The 15717-nt window shown below is 40.2% G+C and overlaps 1 protein-coding gene across 1 annotated transcript in view; it reads left to right on the top strand.

Moving 5' to 3' along the window:
- Positions 1 to 15717, top strand: part of si:ch211-11k18.4 (uncharacterized) — an 89373-nt gene that overhangs the window by 16708 nt on the left and 56948 nt on the right. The window contains exon 2 of the mRNA XM_062453713.1: positions 1437 to 1548. Coding sequence (XP_062309697.1) covers positions 1437 to 1548 — 112 coding nt within the window. The remainder of the gene's footprint in view (positions 1 to 1436; positions 1549 to 15717) is intronic.

The following is a 15717-nucleotide window of genomic DNA, read 5'->3' as shown; positions in this document are numbered from 1 at the left end:
TTTCACGTAAACACCCATGTAAATCTCAGAAACGGCTTGAAAAAGTCATGAAACATAATCAGTGATATTGAAAAAAGTTGAATAGATATCAAAAAGCTGAATTATTTAAAAATAGTTTAGGGTTTTGTCAACATTTTAAAGTTTAAATGGTGGCTCTAGCTGAAAGATTGAGGAAGAAGAAGGATTTGGAAGTTGAAGAAGTTTAAAGAAGTTTGAGAGGATTTGAAAGAAAACTCCATTGGAAACCCATGTTAAAAATATTATGAATATTGATTTATATTAATTCAAGCATAAGAGGTACAAAGCTGAAAAGTCATAGCACCCATGGCCTGAAACTGCTGAATTTTTTGATAGCTGAACGGTTTCAATAGCTGAAGATTTGAAGGCGCTGAAAGGTGTCTTGGAAGAAATAGAAGAAGAAGTTGAATAAAGATTCAAAGAACAATACTTGGAATGCTGAAGCAGCATTCCAACAATACGTATGCAGAATAACAATTATTAGTGTGTTTGCTTGCAGCAAACACACTAATAATATATATGTGAGAGAACAAAGGTTGTGCCCTTGCCGAAGGCAAAGCACACCCAATAATACGTTTTTAGCCTCTACCACACTCTTAACCAAAATTGTCATGTGCTTGACAGAAAATGGCATGTATCCGTTTTTATTTTATTTGTATTCTCATTTGTATTCTCGTCTTTTAAAACCAAATCCAATAGTAATGCCTGTAGTCAGAACCCACCAGCTGTAAGCTGGTTGAAATACTTGTGACTGAATGTATGGGATACATTGTTTCCTAGCCATGTTTAAAACTTTCAGTTGCAGACAGCTGAGAGAAGAACGGCAATCCAAATATTGTCAAGGCATCATATTCACTAGAGCAAGATAGTCTACAAAATGGTTAAGAAAATTGGAAATCTGGATCTCTTATTGAAGTGGGCAGTTGTCAGATACCCAGCAGATGATATGATATAAAATTAACTCGAGGTTGACAATTGACAGTTTGATTAGCTACCCGCTAGGCTAACTAGACTAATCTCTTTCGACCTTCATCTAGCTCTATTGCAAGTTTGACATGGCAAAGACTAGTCTTAACGCTAGCTAGCTACATATGTCTTTAAGGGTGTATTTAAATATGAATATGTTCATGTAATATTTGGTATCGAGGCAATATAAGATGTATCAATATCGGAGTTACTTACTTTTGTTGCTGCAGCAAACCGTCTTCAGAAAATTAACGGTAAAAACGTTTTCATCTCGAGAGTGGATGATAATGGGGACCCGAACATTGGAGAGTTAGAATGGACGATAATGGGACCCCTTGCAATAGGCCTATTGTATGTGCAATATGTGCATATGCTGATAAAGCATTTTTGCTCCTTCCTTGTCGATTGCACAATAACTTTGTGTGACTACTTACAAAACATTTTTGATCCAGGGTTGATATCTATTGCCCTGTCAGTTGGTGTGACACTGCTGCCACCAAGGAAAAAGATCACCATTATGCTGATGGGGAACCACTCAGCTGGAAAGAGCTCCTTCATCAACTGGTAATGTATAGTCTTGCTTACTTTCATGTGTGAGTTTTGCATGTGTTGCAGAGAAAATGTGTAAGTGCATATGCCAACCAGTGTTGGGGTAGTTACTCAAAAAAAGTAATAGATTACACATTACTAGTTACTTAAAGGTGACATGACATGAAAACTTCACTTTACAAGGTTATTTAACATTAATATGAGTTCCCCTAGCCTGCCTTTGGTCCCCCAGTGGCTAGAATTTTCGATCGGTGTAAACCAAGCCCTGGGTGTTCTTCTCCGCCTTTCAGAAAATGAAAGCTCAATTGCTCTGTTTGAAAATGTCCTCTTTGTTATGTCACAAGGAGGAAGGTTACCTCCCCTCTCTCTGCTTTGCCCACCCAGAGAATCTGGCCCGCCCATAAGAAACTGAGCTACGACCGTGTAAGTGTTTTTATCCTCGAGAGGAGGATCGAAGCATTACATTTGCTCAGTTTGTATGTACAAAGGAAAACAAAAATCTTTTTACAATTCCTTCATCCGAGCCTCTGAAGACCCAGTATCTTAATTTTATTTTCTCTCGAAATGCGCCTACACAACTTCTGTTGTAGGCGCATTTGTTTTGTATGTCTGCGCCAAACACTTCAGCCACAACTGTTTCCTCAACTTGAGATAATACAAAACTCGCCTTGCTGAAATTAAATTCTGGATCAGTACTAACTCTCCTTCGTCCAGCTACTAACCTCGGACAAGTAAGTTAACTAACGCTATATCATTTTGTAGCTTTACTGTATATGGTTACCTAGCTTGCTACCCTTAGAATGTGGCTGTAACATTAGCTCTGCAGCTAACAGCTGAGTTACTGTCGCTAATGGAAAGGTAGATAGCATCAAGTATGTGTGTGAATACACATGCTGTAACGTGAGTGTTGTACACTTTGTTATTTGGATAACCGTTCTGCTGTTGGTGTTATGGCGCGCGCGATATCCGCCTTTCCCCTCATTGAAATGACTGAGTGTGTACCTCTGCACACCAGGGTTATCAGATGAGAATGGGCAAATTCGAGGCATCTTACAGCAACGGGGCTACAGCCATTGCGATACATCCATTGTAAACATTAGCGCATGGTGCCGCCCCTACGCTCCTCATTAGCATTTAAAGCTACAGACACCAAAACAGCGCGTTCTGAGGAAAGCTCCTTGTGGGACTGCTAGTAGTGGCTGTAATTCTGCACCAAGGCTGAATTTCGGGAAACAGACTGCTGATACAGTATTAGGGGACCACTAAGGCCTATATATAAGCATCCAAAAACAACATGTCATGTCTCTTTTAAAAAAAATAATAATGCTTTACTTTACTAGATTACTCACTGCTGAAAGTAACTAGTTACACTACTAGTTACATTACTTTTGGATTACTATGTGACATCACCTGAGATGCACTTGCCAAATAACAATATATATGCCCAAATCAACTCATACTTATTATAATGAGGACAGATCTCTCTTTTATGCTTTTTAATACCACAAAGCTGACAAAGTTGTGAACATCAACCTAAAAGTTGTCAAGCATAACAAGGCTACAGTACTAGCAATAAGCAAAATGTATTAAAATAAAATAATGCTTAAAACTTTAAATGGCAACATTTCCTCTACTGTGTATGCTGCTACAAGCCTGTTTTATCTCTGCTTTGGTAACCTGCTGATGTTGAAAGTCAAGTCGTGGCTGCTTGGCTGGTGTCAGCAACAATGGCAACGGCAACCTTTTATCGGCGTCAGTGTCACTCAGGGTTCGGGGATCCTTAGCTATAGTCTTGATTTAGCATTTTGCCATTGAAGATGCTTTGACAGATTAGAGGTTGTGTTCGCGGCGGTGGAGAGGTGTTTTTGGCGTGGGCACAATGTACATTGTACAGTTACGTTTTTGTCCTTTCGCGCAACTAATATGAAGTAATGTGCATACCTCCATCCAGTGGCGTTTTTATATGTAAAAAATTGGTGGGGCACAAACCATTTTGAAATATAGAATACATACCATTAAAGCTACAAAACTCCCTCTTGCTACTGATGTGTTTCTTTAACACATCAACAAACAGCGTGGCTCCACAAAACACTTTTAACGACAGAGCGGCTTGCTTCTACCAGGTGTTGTAGTAGCCTACACAGGCCTACTTGAGAGACCTTCTTGTGTAATTGCTCTCCTTCTCTCACACACACATGTAAAATTACCACTGTCACATTTGCAAACCTAAATTTGGAATGCAACCAAGCTCAGAACCAATTTGCCTACAGGGCCATACCAGAACAGCAATGAGCTCAACACCACTGACGGCCCCAACAAAGCGGAAATGTTTTGACTAAAGGTTCAATAAACACTAAAATAACAAAAAACTGAATTTTCTGTCTATTAGTTGACGTGTCAGGCTTCACAGGGTTAAGCATCTGGGGGCTTGTTTCAATAACTATATGGGTCCCTACCCACATAAAACATAATAGAGCAGAAAGCGCAAGGATTCCTGTTGGTTTGCATCAATGGTTTATTATTTAATTATGTGCACTTTCATCTTCATGAACAGGCAACTAAACATAGAAATAATCCAACCTTATTTGATTAAAACGATATACATACAGCGTTTTATGTTGGAATAAGCCTCGCCCTTTCGGTAACTTCACTGCTTAGCTAATTGATTAGCGCAGTATATTTTCAGCTGTCTGGGCTGACTCAAACATCCCCTCAACTTGAATTATTTAACAAAAGCAAAGAAGAAAAAGTGTCTGACTGACACTGAACCGAACTTAGACTACTGGTATCATAAATAGCAATGATGGGCTCCGCGTTTCAGCACGGTGGATATGCAGGTCACCGGGCGCAGGGTTAGAGCTAGCTCTACAGATACTGGACCAAAGAAAGAGGTCACTTTTGGTAGACTGAATAAGCTTTTCTTTTGTTGTCCGATATGTTCAGCACCACTGGCATATGTACGTTTCATTTCTTTTCCTGCTCAAACTAACATTTTAACCTTCAGATCGCTTAAACCGGTCACGGGGGTGGTAAACGTCGCCATGGTAACCGCGAGTTCGACCAATCAGAGATATCAGTGTTGTTTTGCTTAGGATTTTGGGTAGTGTAGTATTTCAACAGAAGATAGCAAAAAAGGACTACTCTCCCTTCTTCTTGCCGACTAATGTTGGCGCCAGACAGACAGACAGCCAATCAGGTATGAAATACAAGATGACGCTGTGGTGGGGCTACCGGCTCTCTGCCCCACTTGGCATCATCGTGTGATCTACATTGATGGATTAGAATTCTGAGCATGCGTATTAATACTTTCCCACGTCCAACGTTGCATTGTGAGAGAGGGGCTAGTATGGAGGACCAAACCTGCCATATTTACAAATGAATGAATGAATAAATAAATGTCCATATCCATGCATTTAGACAGAAATAAACGAATATATGTATTAATTAATGCACAATTGTCAATCAATAGTTACATATATTTTACATTTATGTATGTATTTATTTTTGTATTCATTTATTTATTCATTGATTGATTTATTGATTGATTGATTTATTCATTTATTTATTCATTCATTCATTCATTCATTCATTGTTCCCAATATGATAATGAGAGGAGGCCAGTAGGCGTGGAAACTGACGTTCAGACATTGCAATCAATCCAGAGCCATAGATTCAATCTAGCTAATGCCTGGGACACACTGGCTGCGAAGCGCCCTGAAGCGCCACAATCTGCTACGAATGACGCGATGCTGTTCACACTAGACGCGCATTTCTCCACGCCGGTCACCAAGCCTTTCACCTTCTCTGAGCTTTCCTTTTATACATGTAAAGCTGACATTGTACATAAACATGGCATAGGCTACAGACTAATTAGGCAACTTGTTGCTCCAACAATCGTCGCAACAGCATCCCATTCCCAACATAACGTGGCAATGTTTGGCTTTTGTTGCCGTAGTCTTTGTAAAATATGTGCTGTGGGGCATACAACTCCATGTAGGACTAAGCTACATTTCATCTTTGATGATTAACTTTGTGTCGTCAATCTTCACAAATTTCTATTCTGCTTGATTGGGGGCTATGACAGATCGTCTATCTCGCTCTTACACACAGGACAAAAATGTTGGTTTGACAATCAACAATCAGGATTTTTTATTTTTAAATGTTTAGCGTAGTGAAGTTGGGTGTTAAGTGACAGCCCACAACTAACGTAGTCAATTCTTTATAACATGTTTGTTTATCCAAATATCATATGGTGAATTAAATCTTTGTTTTCAACGAGGTCGGCCAGCCTGGCCATGTAGGCTATGTTGTCCATAAAAACGATATCCGCTTCGCAGCCAGTGTGTCCCAGGCATTAGCTAGATTGAATCTATGGCTCTGGATTGATTGCAATGTCTGAACGTCAGTTTCCACGCCTACTGGCCTCCTCTCATTATCATATTGGGAACAATGAATGAATGAATGAATGAATGAATGAAAAAATGAATAAATAAATGAATAGATGAATGAATAAATTGTGCATTAATTAATACATATATTCGTTTATTTCTGTCTAAATGCATGGATGTGGACATTTATTTATTCATTCATTCATTTGTAAATATGGCAGGTTTGGTCCTCCATAGGCTAGCCCCACCACGCTCTTCTTTTTGCCGACTAATGTTGGCGCCAGAAAGAAAGACAGCCAATCAGGTCTGAAATACGAAATGACGCTGTGGTGGGGCAACCGGCTCTCAGCCCCACTTGGCATCAAATTTGTGTGATCCACATTACATTACATTACATTCTGAGCATGCATATGAATACTTTTCCTCGTCCAATGTACATTGCATTGTGAGAGAGGGGCCAGCCCCACCAGAGCCCCACCTTCACGATTAGCCTCTGCTAACTCGAATCGGCAGAACGCAGTCTGAAGCAGCAAGGCAGGGACCAATGAACAGGAAATAAAATCCTAACACAAACGAATGAAACAAAACAATTTAGGAAGATGCTATATTCATAGATAATAAATGATTCGAAGTAAACGAAAAAAAGAGAGAAATAAAAAATAACATAGTTTTGTTGCAGTTCTTTAGGGGCACTGCCCCACCTGCCCCTAATGACCAGTCGCCACTGCCTCCATCCCTCAAAAGACGTCCTAAGCGGCTCTGCCATTCTTGTTTCGCCTCCTGAACTCTGGGGCTAAGTCAACTGACGAGTGTTAAGCAAACACACGTAGCCTACTGTAAAGGAAAGTTTGATTTGTTGTTTTTTCTCTCCTCCCGATATGCAGATCGCAGTAACGCAAGACATTTTTGTATTGTAATGCGATTACTGAAGTTATCAACAGTAATGCGTTACATTAGTGTTACAGACAAATTTAATCTGATTACAGTAACGCGTTTGATGCCAACACAAACAACCTCTTGGCGATCCAGGCCCGAGTTTGGGCCCGGGACCGCTAACCACTGCGCACTAAATTCAAAATAATACATCTTTAGACTGCTACACATGCCCATTGGCGTTTTTATATGTAAAAAATTGGTGGGGCACAAACCATTTCGAAATATAGAATACATACCATTAAAGCTACAAAACTCCCTCTTGCTACTGATGTGTTTATTTAACACATCAACAAACAGCGTGGCTCCACAAAACACTTTTAACGACAGAGCGGCTTGCTTCTACCAGGTGTTGTAGTAGCCTACACATAGGCCTACTGGAGAGACCTTCTTGTGTAATTGCTCTCCTTCTCTCACACACACATGTAAAATTACCACTGTCACATTTACAAACCTAAATTAGGAATGCAACCAAGCTCAGAACCAATTTGCCTACAGGGCCATACCCGAACAGCAATGAGCTCAACACCACTGACGGCCCCAACAAAGCGGAAATGTTTTGACTAAAGGTTCAATAAACACTAAAATAACAAAAAACTGAATTTTCTGTCTATTAGTTGACGTGTCAGGCTTCACAGGGTTAAGCATCTGGGGGCTTGTTTCAATAACTATATGGGTCCCTACCCACATAAAACATAATAGAGCAGAAAGCGCAAGGATTCCTGTTGGTTTGCATCAATGGTTTATTATTTAATTATGTGCACTTTCATCTTCATGAACAGGCAACTAAACATAGAAATAATCCAACCTTATTTGATTAAAACGATATACATACAGCGTTTTATGTTGGAATAAGCCTCGCCCTTTCGGTAACTTCACTGCTTAGCTAATTGATTAGCGCAGTATATTTTCAGCTGTCTGGGCTGACTCAAACATCCCCTCAACTTGAATTATTTAACAAAAGCAAAGAAGAAAAAGTGTCTGACTGACACTGAACCGAACTTAGACTACTGGTATCATAAATAGCAATGATGGGCTCCGCGTTTCAGCACGGTGGATATGCAGGTCACCGGGCGCAGGGTTAGAGCTAGCTCTACAGATACTGGACCAAAGAAAGAGGTCACTTTTGGTAGACTGAATAAGCTTTTCTTTTGTTGTCCGATATGTTCAGCACCACTGGCATATGTACGTTTCATTTCTTTTCCTGCTCAAACTAACATTTTAACCTTCAGATCGCTTAAACCGGTCACGGGGGTGGTAAACGTCGCCATGGTAACCGCGAGTTCGACCAATCAGAGATATCAGTGTTGTTTTGCTTAGGATTTTGGGTAGTGTAGTATTTCAACAGAAGATAGCAAAAAAGGACTACTCTCCCTTCTTCTTGCCGACTAATGTTGGCGCCAGACAGACAGACAGCCAATCAGGTATGAAATACAAGATGACGCTGTGGTGGGGCTACCGGCTCTCTGCCCCACTTGGCATCATCGTGTGATCTACATTGATGGATTAGAATTCTGAGCATGCGTATTAATACTTTCCCACGTCCAACGTTGCATTGTGAGAGAGGGGCTAGTATGGAGGACCAAACCTGCCATATTTACAAATGAATGAATGAATAAATAAATGTCCATATCCATGCATTTAGACAGAAATAAACGAATATATGTATTAATTAATGCACAATTGTCAATCAATAGTTACATATATTTTACATTTATGTATGTATTTATTTTTGTATTCATTTATTTATTCATTGATTGATTTATTGATTGATTGATTTATTCATTTATTTATTCATTCATTCATTCATTCATTCATTGTTCCCAATATGATAATGAGAGGAGGCCAGTAGGCGTGGAAACTGACGTTCAGACATTGCAATCAATCCAGAGCCATAGATTCAATCTAGCTAATGCCTGGGACACACTGGCTGCGAAGCGCCCTGAAGCGCCACAATCTGCTACGAATGACGCGATGCTGTTCACACTAGACGCGCATTTCTCCACGCCGGTCACCAAGCCTTTCACCTTCTCTGAGCTTTCCTTTTATACATGTAAAGCTGACATTGTACATAAACATGGCATAGGCTACAGACTAATTAGGCAACTTGTTGCTCCAACAATCGTCGCAACAGCATCCCATTCCCAACATAACGTGGCAATGTTTGGCTTTTGTTGCCGTAGTCTTTGTAAAATATGTGCTGTGGGGCATACAACTCCATGTAGGACTAAGCTACATTTCATCTTTGATGATTAACTTTGTGTCGTCAATCTTCACAAATTTCTATTCTGCTTGATTGGGGGCTATGACAGATCGTCTATCTCGCTCTTACACACAGGACAAAAATGTTGGTTTGACAATCAACAATCAGGATTTTTTATTTTTAAATGTTTAGCGTAGTGAAGTTGGGTGTTAAGTGACAGCCCACAACTAACGTAGTCAATTCTTTATAACATGTTTGTTTATCCAAATATCATATGGTGAATTAAATCTTTGTTTTCAACGAGGTCGGCCAGCCTGGCCATGTAGGCTATGTTGTCCATAAAAACGATATCCGCTTCGCAGCCAGTGTGTCCCAGGCATTAGCTAGATTGAATCTATGGCTCTGGATTGATTGCAATGTCTGAACGTCAGTTTCCACGCCTACTGGCCTCCTCTCATTATCATATTGGGAACAATGAATGAATGAATGAATGAATGAATGAAAAAATGAATAAATAAATGAATAGATGAATGAATAAATTGTGCATTAATTAATACATATATTCGTTTATTTCTGTCTAAATGCATGGATGTGGACATTTATTTATTCATTCATTCATTTGTAAATATGGCAGGTTTGGTCCTCCATAGGCTAGCCCCACCACGCTCTTCTTTTTGCCGACTAATGTTGGCGCCAGAAAGAAAGACAGCCAATCAGGTCTGAAATACGAAATGACGCTGTGGTGGGGCAACCGGCTCTCAGCCCCACTTGGCATCAAATTTGTGTGATCCACATTACATTACATTACATTCTGAGCATGCATATGAATACTTTTCCTCGTCCAATGTACATTGCATTGTGAGAGAGGGGCCAGCCCCACCAGAGCCCCACCTTCACGATTAGCCTCTGCTAACTCGAATCGGCAGAACGCAGTCTGAAGCAGCAAGGCAGGGACCAATGAACAGGAAATAAAATCCTAACACAAACGAATGAAACAAAACAATTTAGGAAGATGCTATATTCATAGATAATAAATGATTCGAAGTAAACGAAAAAAAGAGAGAAATAAAAAATAACATAGTTTTGTTGCAGTTCTTTAGGGGCACTGCCCCACCTGCCCCTAATGACCAGTCGCCACTGCCTCCATCCCTCAAAAGACGTCCTAAGCGGCTCTGCCATTCTTGTTTCGCCTCCTGAACTCTGGGGCTAAGTCAACTGACGAGTGTTAAGCAAACACACGTAGCCTACTGTAAAGGAAAGTTTGATTTGTTGTTTTTTCTCTCCTCCCGATATGCAGATCGCAGTAACGCAAGACATTTTTGTATTGTAATGCGATTACTGAAGTTATCAACAGTAATGCGTTACATTAGTGTTACAGACAAATTTAATCTGATTACAGTAACGCGTTTGATGCCAACACAAACAACCTCTTGGCGATCCAGGCCCGAGTTTGGGCCCGGGACCGCTAACCACTGCGCACTAAATTCAAAATAATACATCTTTAGACTGCTACACATGCCCATTGGCGTTTTTATATGTAAAAAATTGGTGGGGCACAAACCATTTCGAAATATAGAATACATACCATTAAAGCTACAAAACTCCCTCTTGCTACTGATGTGTTTATTTAACACATCAACAAACAGCGTGGCTCCACAAAACACTTTTAACGACAGAGCGGCTTGCTTCTACCAGGTGTTGTAGTAGCCTACACATAGGCCTACTGGAGAGACCTTCTTGTGTAATTGCTCTCCTTCTCTCACACACACATGTAAAATTACCACTGTCACATTTACAAACCTAAATTAGGAATGCAACCAAGCTCAGAACCAATTTGCCTACAGGGCCATACCCGAACAGCAATGAGCTCAACACCACTGACGGCCCCAACAAAGCGGAAATGTTTTGACTAAAGGTTCAATAAACACTAAAATAACAAAAAACTGAATTTTCTGTCTATTAGTTGACGTGTCAGGCTTCACAGGGTTAAGCATCTGGGGGCTTGTTTCAATAACTATATGGGTCCCTACCCACATAAAACATAATAGAGCAGAAAGCGCAAGGATTCCTGTTGGTTTGCATCAATGGTTTATTATTTAATTATGTGCACTTTCATCTTCATGAACAGGCAACTAAACATAGAAATAATCCAACCTTATTTGATTAAAACGATATACATACAGCGTTTTATGTTGGAATAAGCCTCGCCCTTTCGGTAACTTCACTGCTTAGCTAATTGATTAGCGCAGTATATTTTCAGCTGTCTGGGCTGACTCAAACATCCCCTCAACTTGAATTATTTAACAAAAGCAAAGAAGAAAAAGTGTCTGACTGACACTGAACCGAACTTAGACTACTGGTATCATAAATAGCAATGATGGGCTCCGCGTTTCAGCACGGTGGATATGCAGGTCACCGGGCGCAGGGTTAGAGCTAGCTCTACAGATACTGGACCAAAGAAAGAGGTCACTTTTGGTAGACTGAATAAGCTTTTCTTTTGTTGTCCGATATGTTCAGCACCACTGGCATATGTACGTTTCATTTCTTTTCCTGCTCAAACTAACATTTTAACCTTCAGATCGCTTAAACCGGTCACGGGGGTGGTAAACGTCGCCATGGTAACCGCGAGTTCGACCAATCAGAGATATCAGTGTTGTTTTGCTTAGGATTTTGGGTAGTGTAGTATTTCAACAGAAGATAGCAAAAAAGGACTACTCTCCCTTCTTCTTGCCGACTAATGTTGGCGCCAGACAGACAGACAGCCAATCAGGTATGAAATACAAGATGACGCTGTGGTGGGGCTACCGGCTCTCTGCCCCACTTGGCATCATCGTGTGATCTACATTGATGGATTAGAATTCTGAGCATGCGTATTAATACTTTCCCACGTCCAACGTTGCATTGTGAGAGAGGGGCTAGTATGGAGGACCAAACCTGCCATATTTACAAATGAATGAATGAATAAATAAATGTCCATATCCATGCATTTAGACAGAAATAAACGAATATATGTATTAATTAATGCACAATTGTCAATCAATAGTTACATATATTTTACATTTATGTATGTATTTATTTTTGTATTCATTTATTTATTCATTGATTGATTTATTGATTGATTGATTTATTCATTTATTTATTCATTCATTCATTCATTCATTCATTGTTCCCAATATGATAATGAGAGGAGGCCAGTAGGCGTGGAAACTGACGTTCAGACATTGCAATCAATCCAGAGCCATAGATTCAATCTAGCTAATGCCTGGGACACACTGGCTGCGAAGCGCCCTGAAGCGCCACAATCTGCTACGAATGACGCGATGCTGTTCACACTAGACGCGCATTTCTCCACGCCGGTCACCAAGCCTTTCACCTTCTCTGAGCTTTCCTTTTATACATGTAAAGCTGACATTGTACATAAACATGGCATAGGCTACAGACTAATTAGGCAACTTGTTGCTCCAACAATCGTCGCAACAGCATCCCATTCCCAACATAACGTGGCAATGTTTGGCTTTTGTTGCCGTAGTCTTTGTAAAATATGTGCTGTGGGGCATACAACTCCATGTAGGACTAAGCTACATTTCATCTTTGATGATTAACTTTGTGTCGTCAATCTTCACAAATTTCTATTCTGCTTGATTGGGGGCTATGACAGATCGTCTATCTCGCTCTTACACACAGGACAAAAATGTTGGTTTGACAATCAACAATCAGGATTTTTTATTTTTAAATGTTTAGCGTAGTGAAGTTGGGTGTTAAGTGACAGCCCACAACTAACGTAGTCAATTCTTTATAACATGTTTGTTTATCCAAATATCATATGGTGAATTAAATCTTTGTTTTCAACGAGGTCGGCCAGCCTGGCCATGTAGGCTATGTTGTCCATAAAAACGATATCCGCTTCGCAGCCAGTGTGTCCCAGGCATTAGCTAGATTGAATCTATGGCTCTGGATTGATTGCAATGTCTGAACGTCAGTTTCCACGCCTACTGGCCTCCTCTCATTATCATATTGGGAACAATGAATGAATGAATGAATGAATGAATGAAAAAATGAATAAATAAATGAATAGATGAATGAATAAATTGTGCATTAATTAATACATATATTCGTTTATTTCTGTCTAAATGCATGGATGTGGACATTTATTTATTCATTCATTCATTTGTAAATATGGCAGGTTTGGTCCTCCATAGGCTAGCCCCACCACGCTCTTCTTTTTGCCGACTAATGTTGGCGCCAGAAAGAAAGACAGCCAATCAGGTCTGAAATACGAAATGACGCTGTGGTGGGGCAACCGGCTCTCAGCCCCACTTGGCATCAAATTTGTGTGATCCACATTACATTACATTACATTCTGAGCATGCATATGAATACTTTTCCTCGTCCAATGTACATTGCATTGTGAGAGAGGGGCCAGCCCCACCAGAGCCCCACCTTCACGATTAGCCTCTGCTAACTCGAATCGGCAGAACGCAGTCTGAAGCAGCAAGGCAGGGACCAATGAACAGGAAATAAAATCCTAACACAAACGAATGAAACAAAACAATTTAGGAAGATGCTATATTCATAGATAATAAATGATTCGAAGTAAACGAAAAAAAGAGAGAAATAAAAAATAACATAGTTTTGTTGCAGTTCTTTAGGGGCACTGCCCCACCTGCCCCTAATGACCAGTCGCCACTGCCTCCATCCCTCAAAAGACGTCCTAAGCGGCTCTGCCATTCTTGTTTCGCCTCCTGAACTCTGGGGCTAAGTCAACTGACGAGTGTTAAGCAAACACACGTAGCCTACTGTAAAGGAAAGTTTGATTTGTTGTTTTTTCTCTCCTCCCGATATGCAGATCGCAGTAACGCAAGACATTTTTGTATTGTAATGCGATTACTGAAGTTATCAACAGTAATGCGTTACATTAGTGTTACAGACAAATTTAATCTGATTACAGTAACGCGTTTGATGCCAACACAAACAACCTCTTGGCGATCCAGGCCCGAGTTTGGGCCCGGGACCGCTAACCACTGCGCACTAAATTCAAAATAATACATCTTTAGACTGCTACACATGCCCATTGGCGTTTTTATATGTAAAAAATTGGTGGGGCACAAACCATTTCGAAATATAGAATACATACCATTAAAGCTACAAAACTCCCTCTTGCTACTGATGTGTTTATTTAACACATCAACAAACAGCGTGGCTCCACAAAACACTTTTAACGACAGAGCGGCTTGCTTCTACCAGGTGTTGTAGTAGCCTACACATAGGCCTACTGGAGAGACCTTCTTGTGTAATTGCTCTCCTTCTCTCACACACACATGTAAAATTACCACTGTCACATTTACAAACCTAAATTAGGAATGCAACCAAGCTCAGAACCAATTTGCCTACAGGGCCATACCCGAACAGCAATGAGCTCAACACCACTGACGGCCCCAACAAAGCGGAAATGTTTTGACTAAAGGTTCAATAAACACTAAAATAACAAAAAACTGAATTTTCTGTCTATTAGTTGACGTGTCAGGCTTCACAGGGTTAAGCATCTGGGGGCTTGTTTCAATAACTATATGGGTCCCTACCCACATAAAACATAATAGAGCAGAAAGCGCAAGGATTCCTGTTGGTTTGCATCAATGGTTTATTATTTAATTATGTGCACTTTCATCTTCATGAACAGGCAACTAAACATAGAAATAATCCAACCTTATTTGATTAAAACGATATACATACAGCGTTTTATGTTGGAATAAGCCTCGCCCTTTCGGTAACTTCACTGCTTAGCTAATTGATTAGCGCAGTATATTTTCAGCTGTCTGGGCTGACTCAAACATCCCCTCAACTTGAATTATTTAACAAAAGCAAAGAAGAAAAAGTGTCTGACTGACACTGAACCGAACTTAGACTACTGGTATCATAAATAGCAATGATGGGCTCCGCGTTTCAGCACGGTGGATATGCAGGTCACCGGGCGCAGGGTTAGAGCTAGCTCTACAGATACTGGACCAAAGAAAGAGGTCACTTTTGGTAGACTGAATAAGCTTTTCTTTTGTTGTCCGATATGTTCAGCACCACTGGCATATGTACGTTTCATTTCTTTTCCTGCTCAAACTAACATTTTAACCTTCAGATCGCTTAAACCGGTCACGGGGGTGGTAAACGTCGCCATGGTAACCGCGAGTTCGACCAATCAGAGATATCAGTGTTGTTTTGCTTAGGATTTTGGGTAGTGTAGTATTTCAACAGAAGATAGCAAAAAAGGACTACTCTCCCTTCTTCTTGCCGACTAATGTTGGCGCCAGACAGACAGACAGCCAATCAGGTATGAAATACAAGATGACGCTGTGGTGGGGCTACCGGCTCTCTGCCCCACTTGGCATCATCGTGTGATCTACATTGATGGATTAGAATTCTGAGCATGCGTATTAATACTTTCCCACGTCCAACGTTGCATTGTGAGAGAGGGGCTAGTATGGAGGACCAAACCTGCCATATTTACAAATGAATGAATGAATAAATAAATGTCCATATCCATGCATTTAGACAGAAATAAACGAATATATGTATTAATTAATGCACAATTGTCAATCAATAGTTACATATATTTTACATTTATGTATGTATTTATTTTTGTATTCATTTATTTATTCATTGATTGATTTA

Source organism: Osmerus eperlanus, chromosome 2 (assembly GCF_963692335.1).
Source record: "Osmerus eperlanus chromosome 2, fOsmEpe2.1, whole genome shotgun sequence".
Lineage (NCBI taxonomy): Eukaryota > Metazoa > Chordata > Actinopteri > Osmeriformes > Osmeridae > Osmerus > Osmerus eperlanus.
Note: the sequence above shows the minus strand (reverse complement) of the source record. Positions and strands in the feature narration are given on the sequence as shown.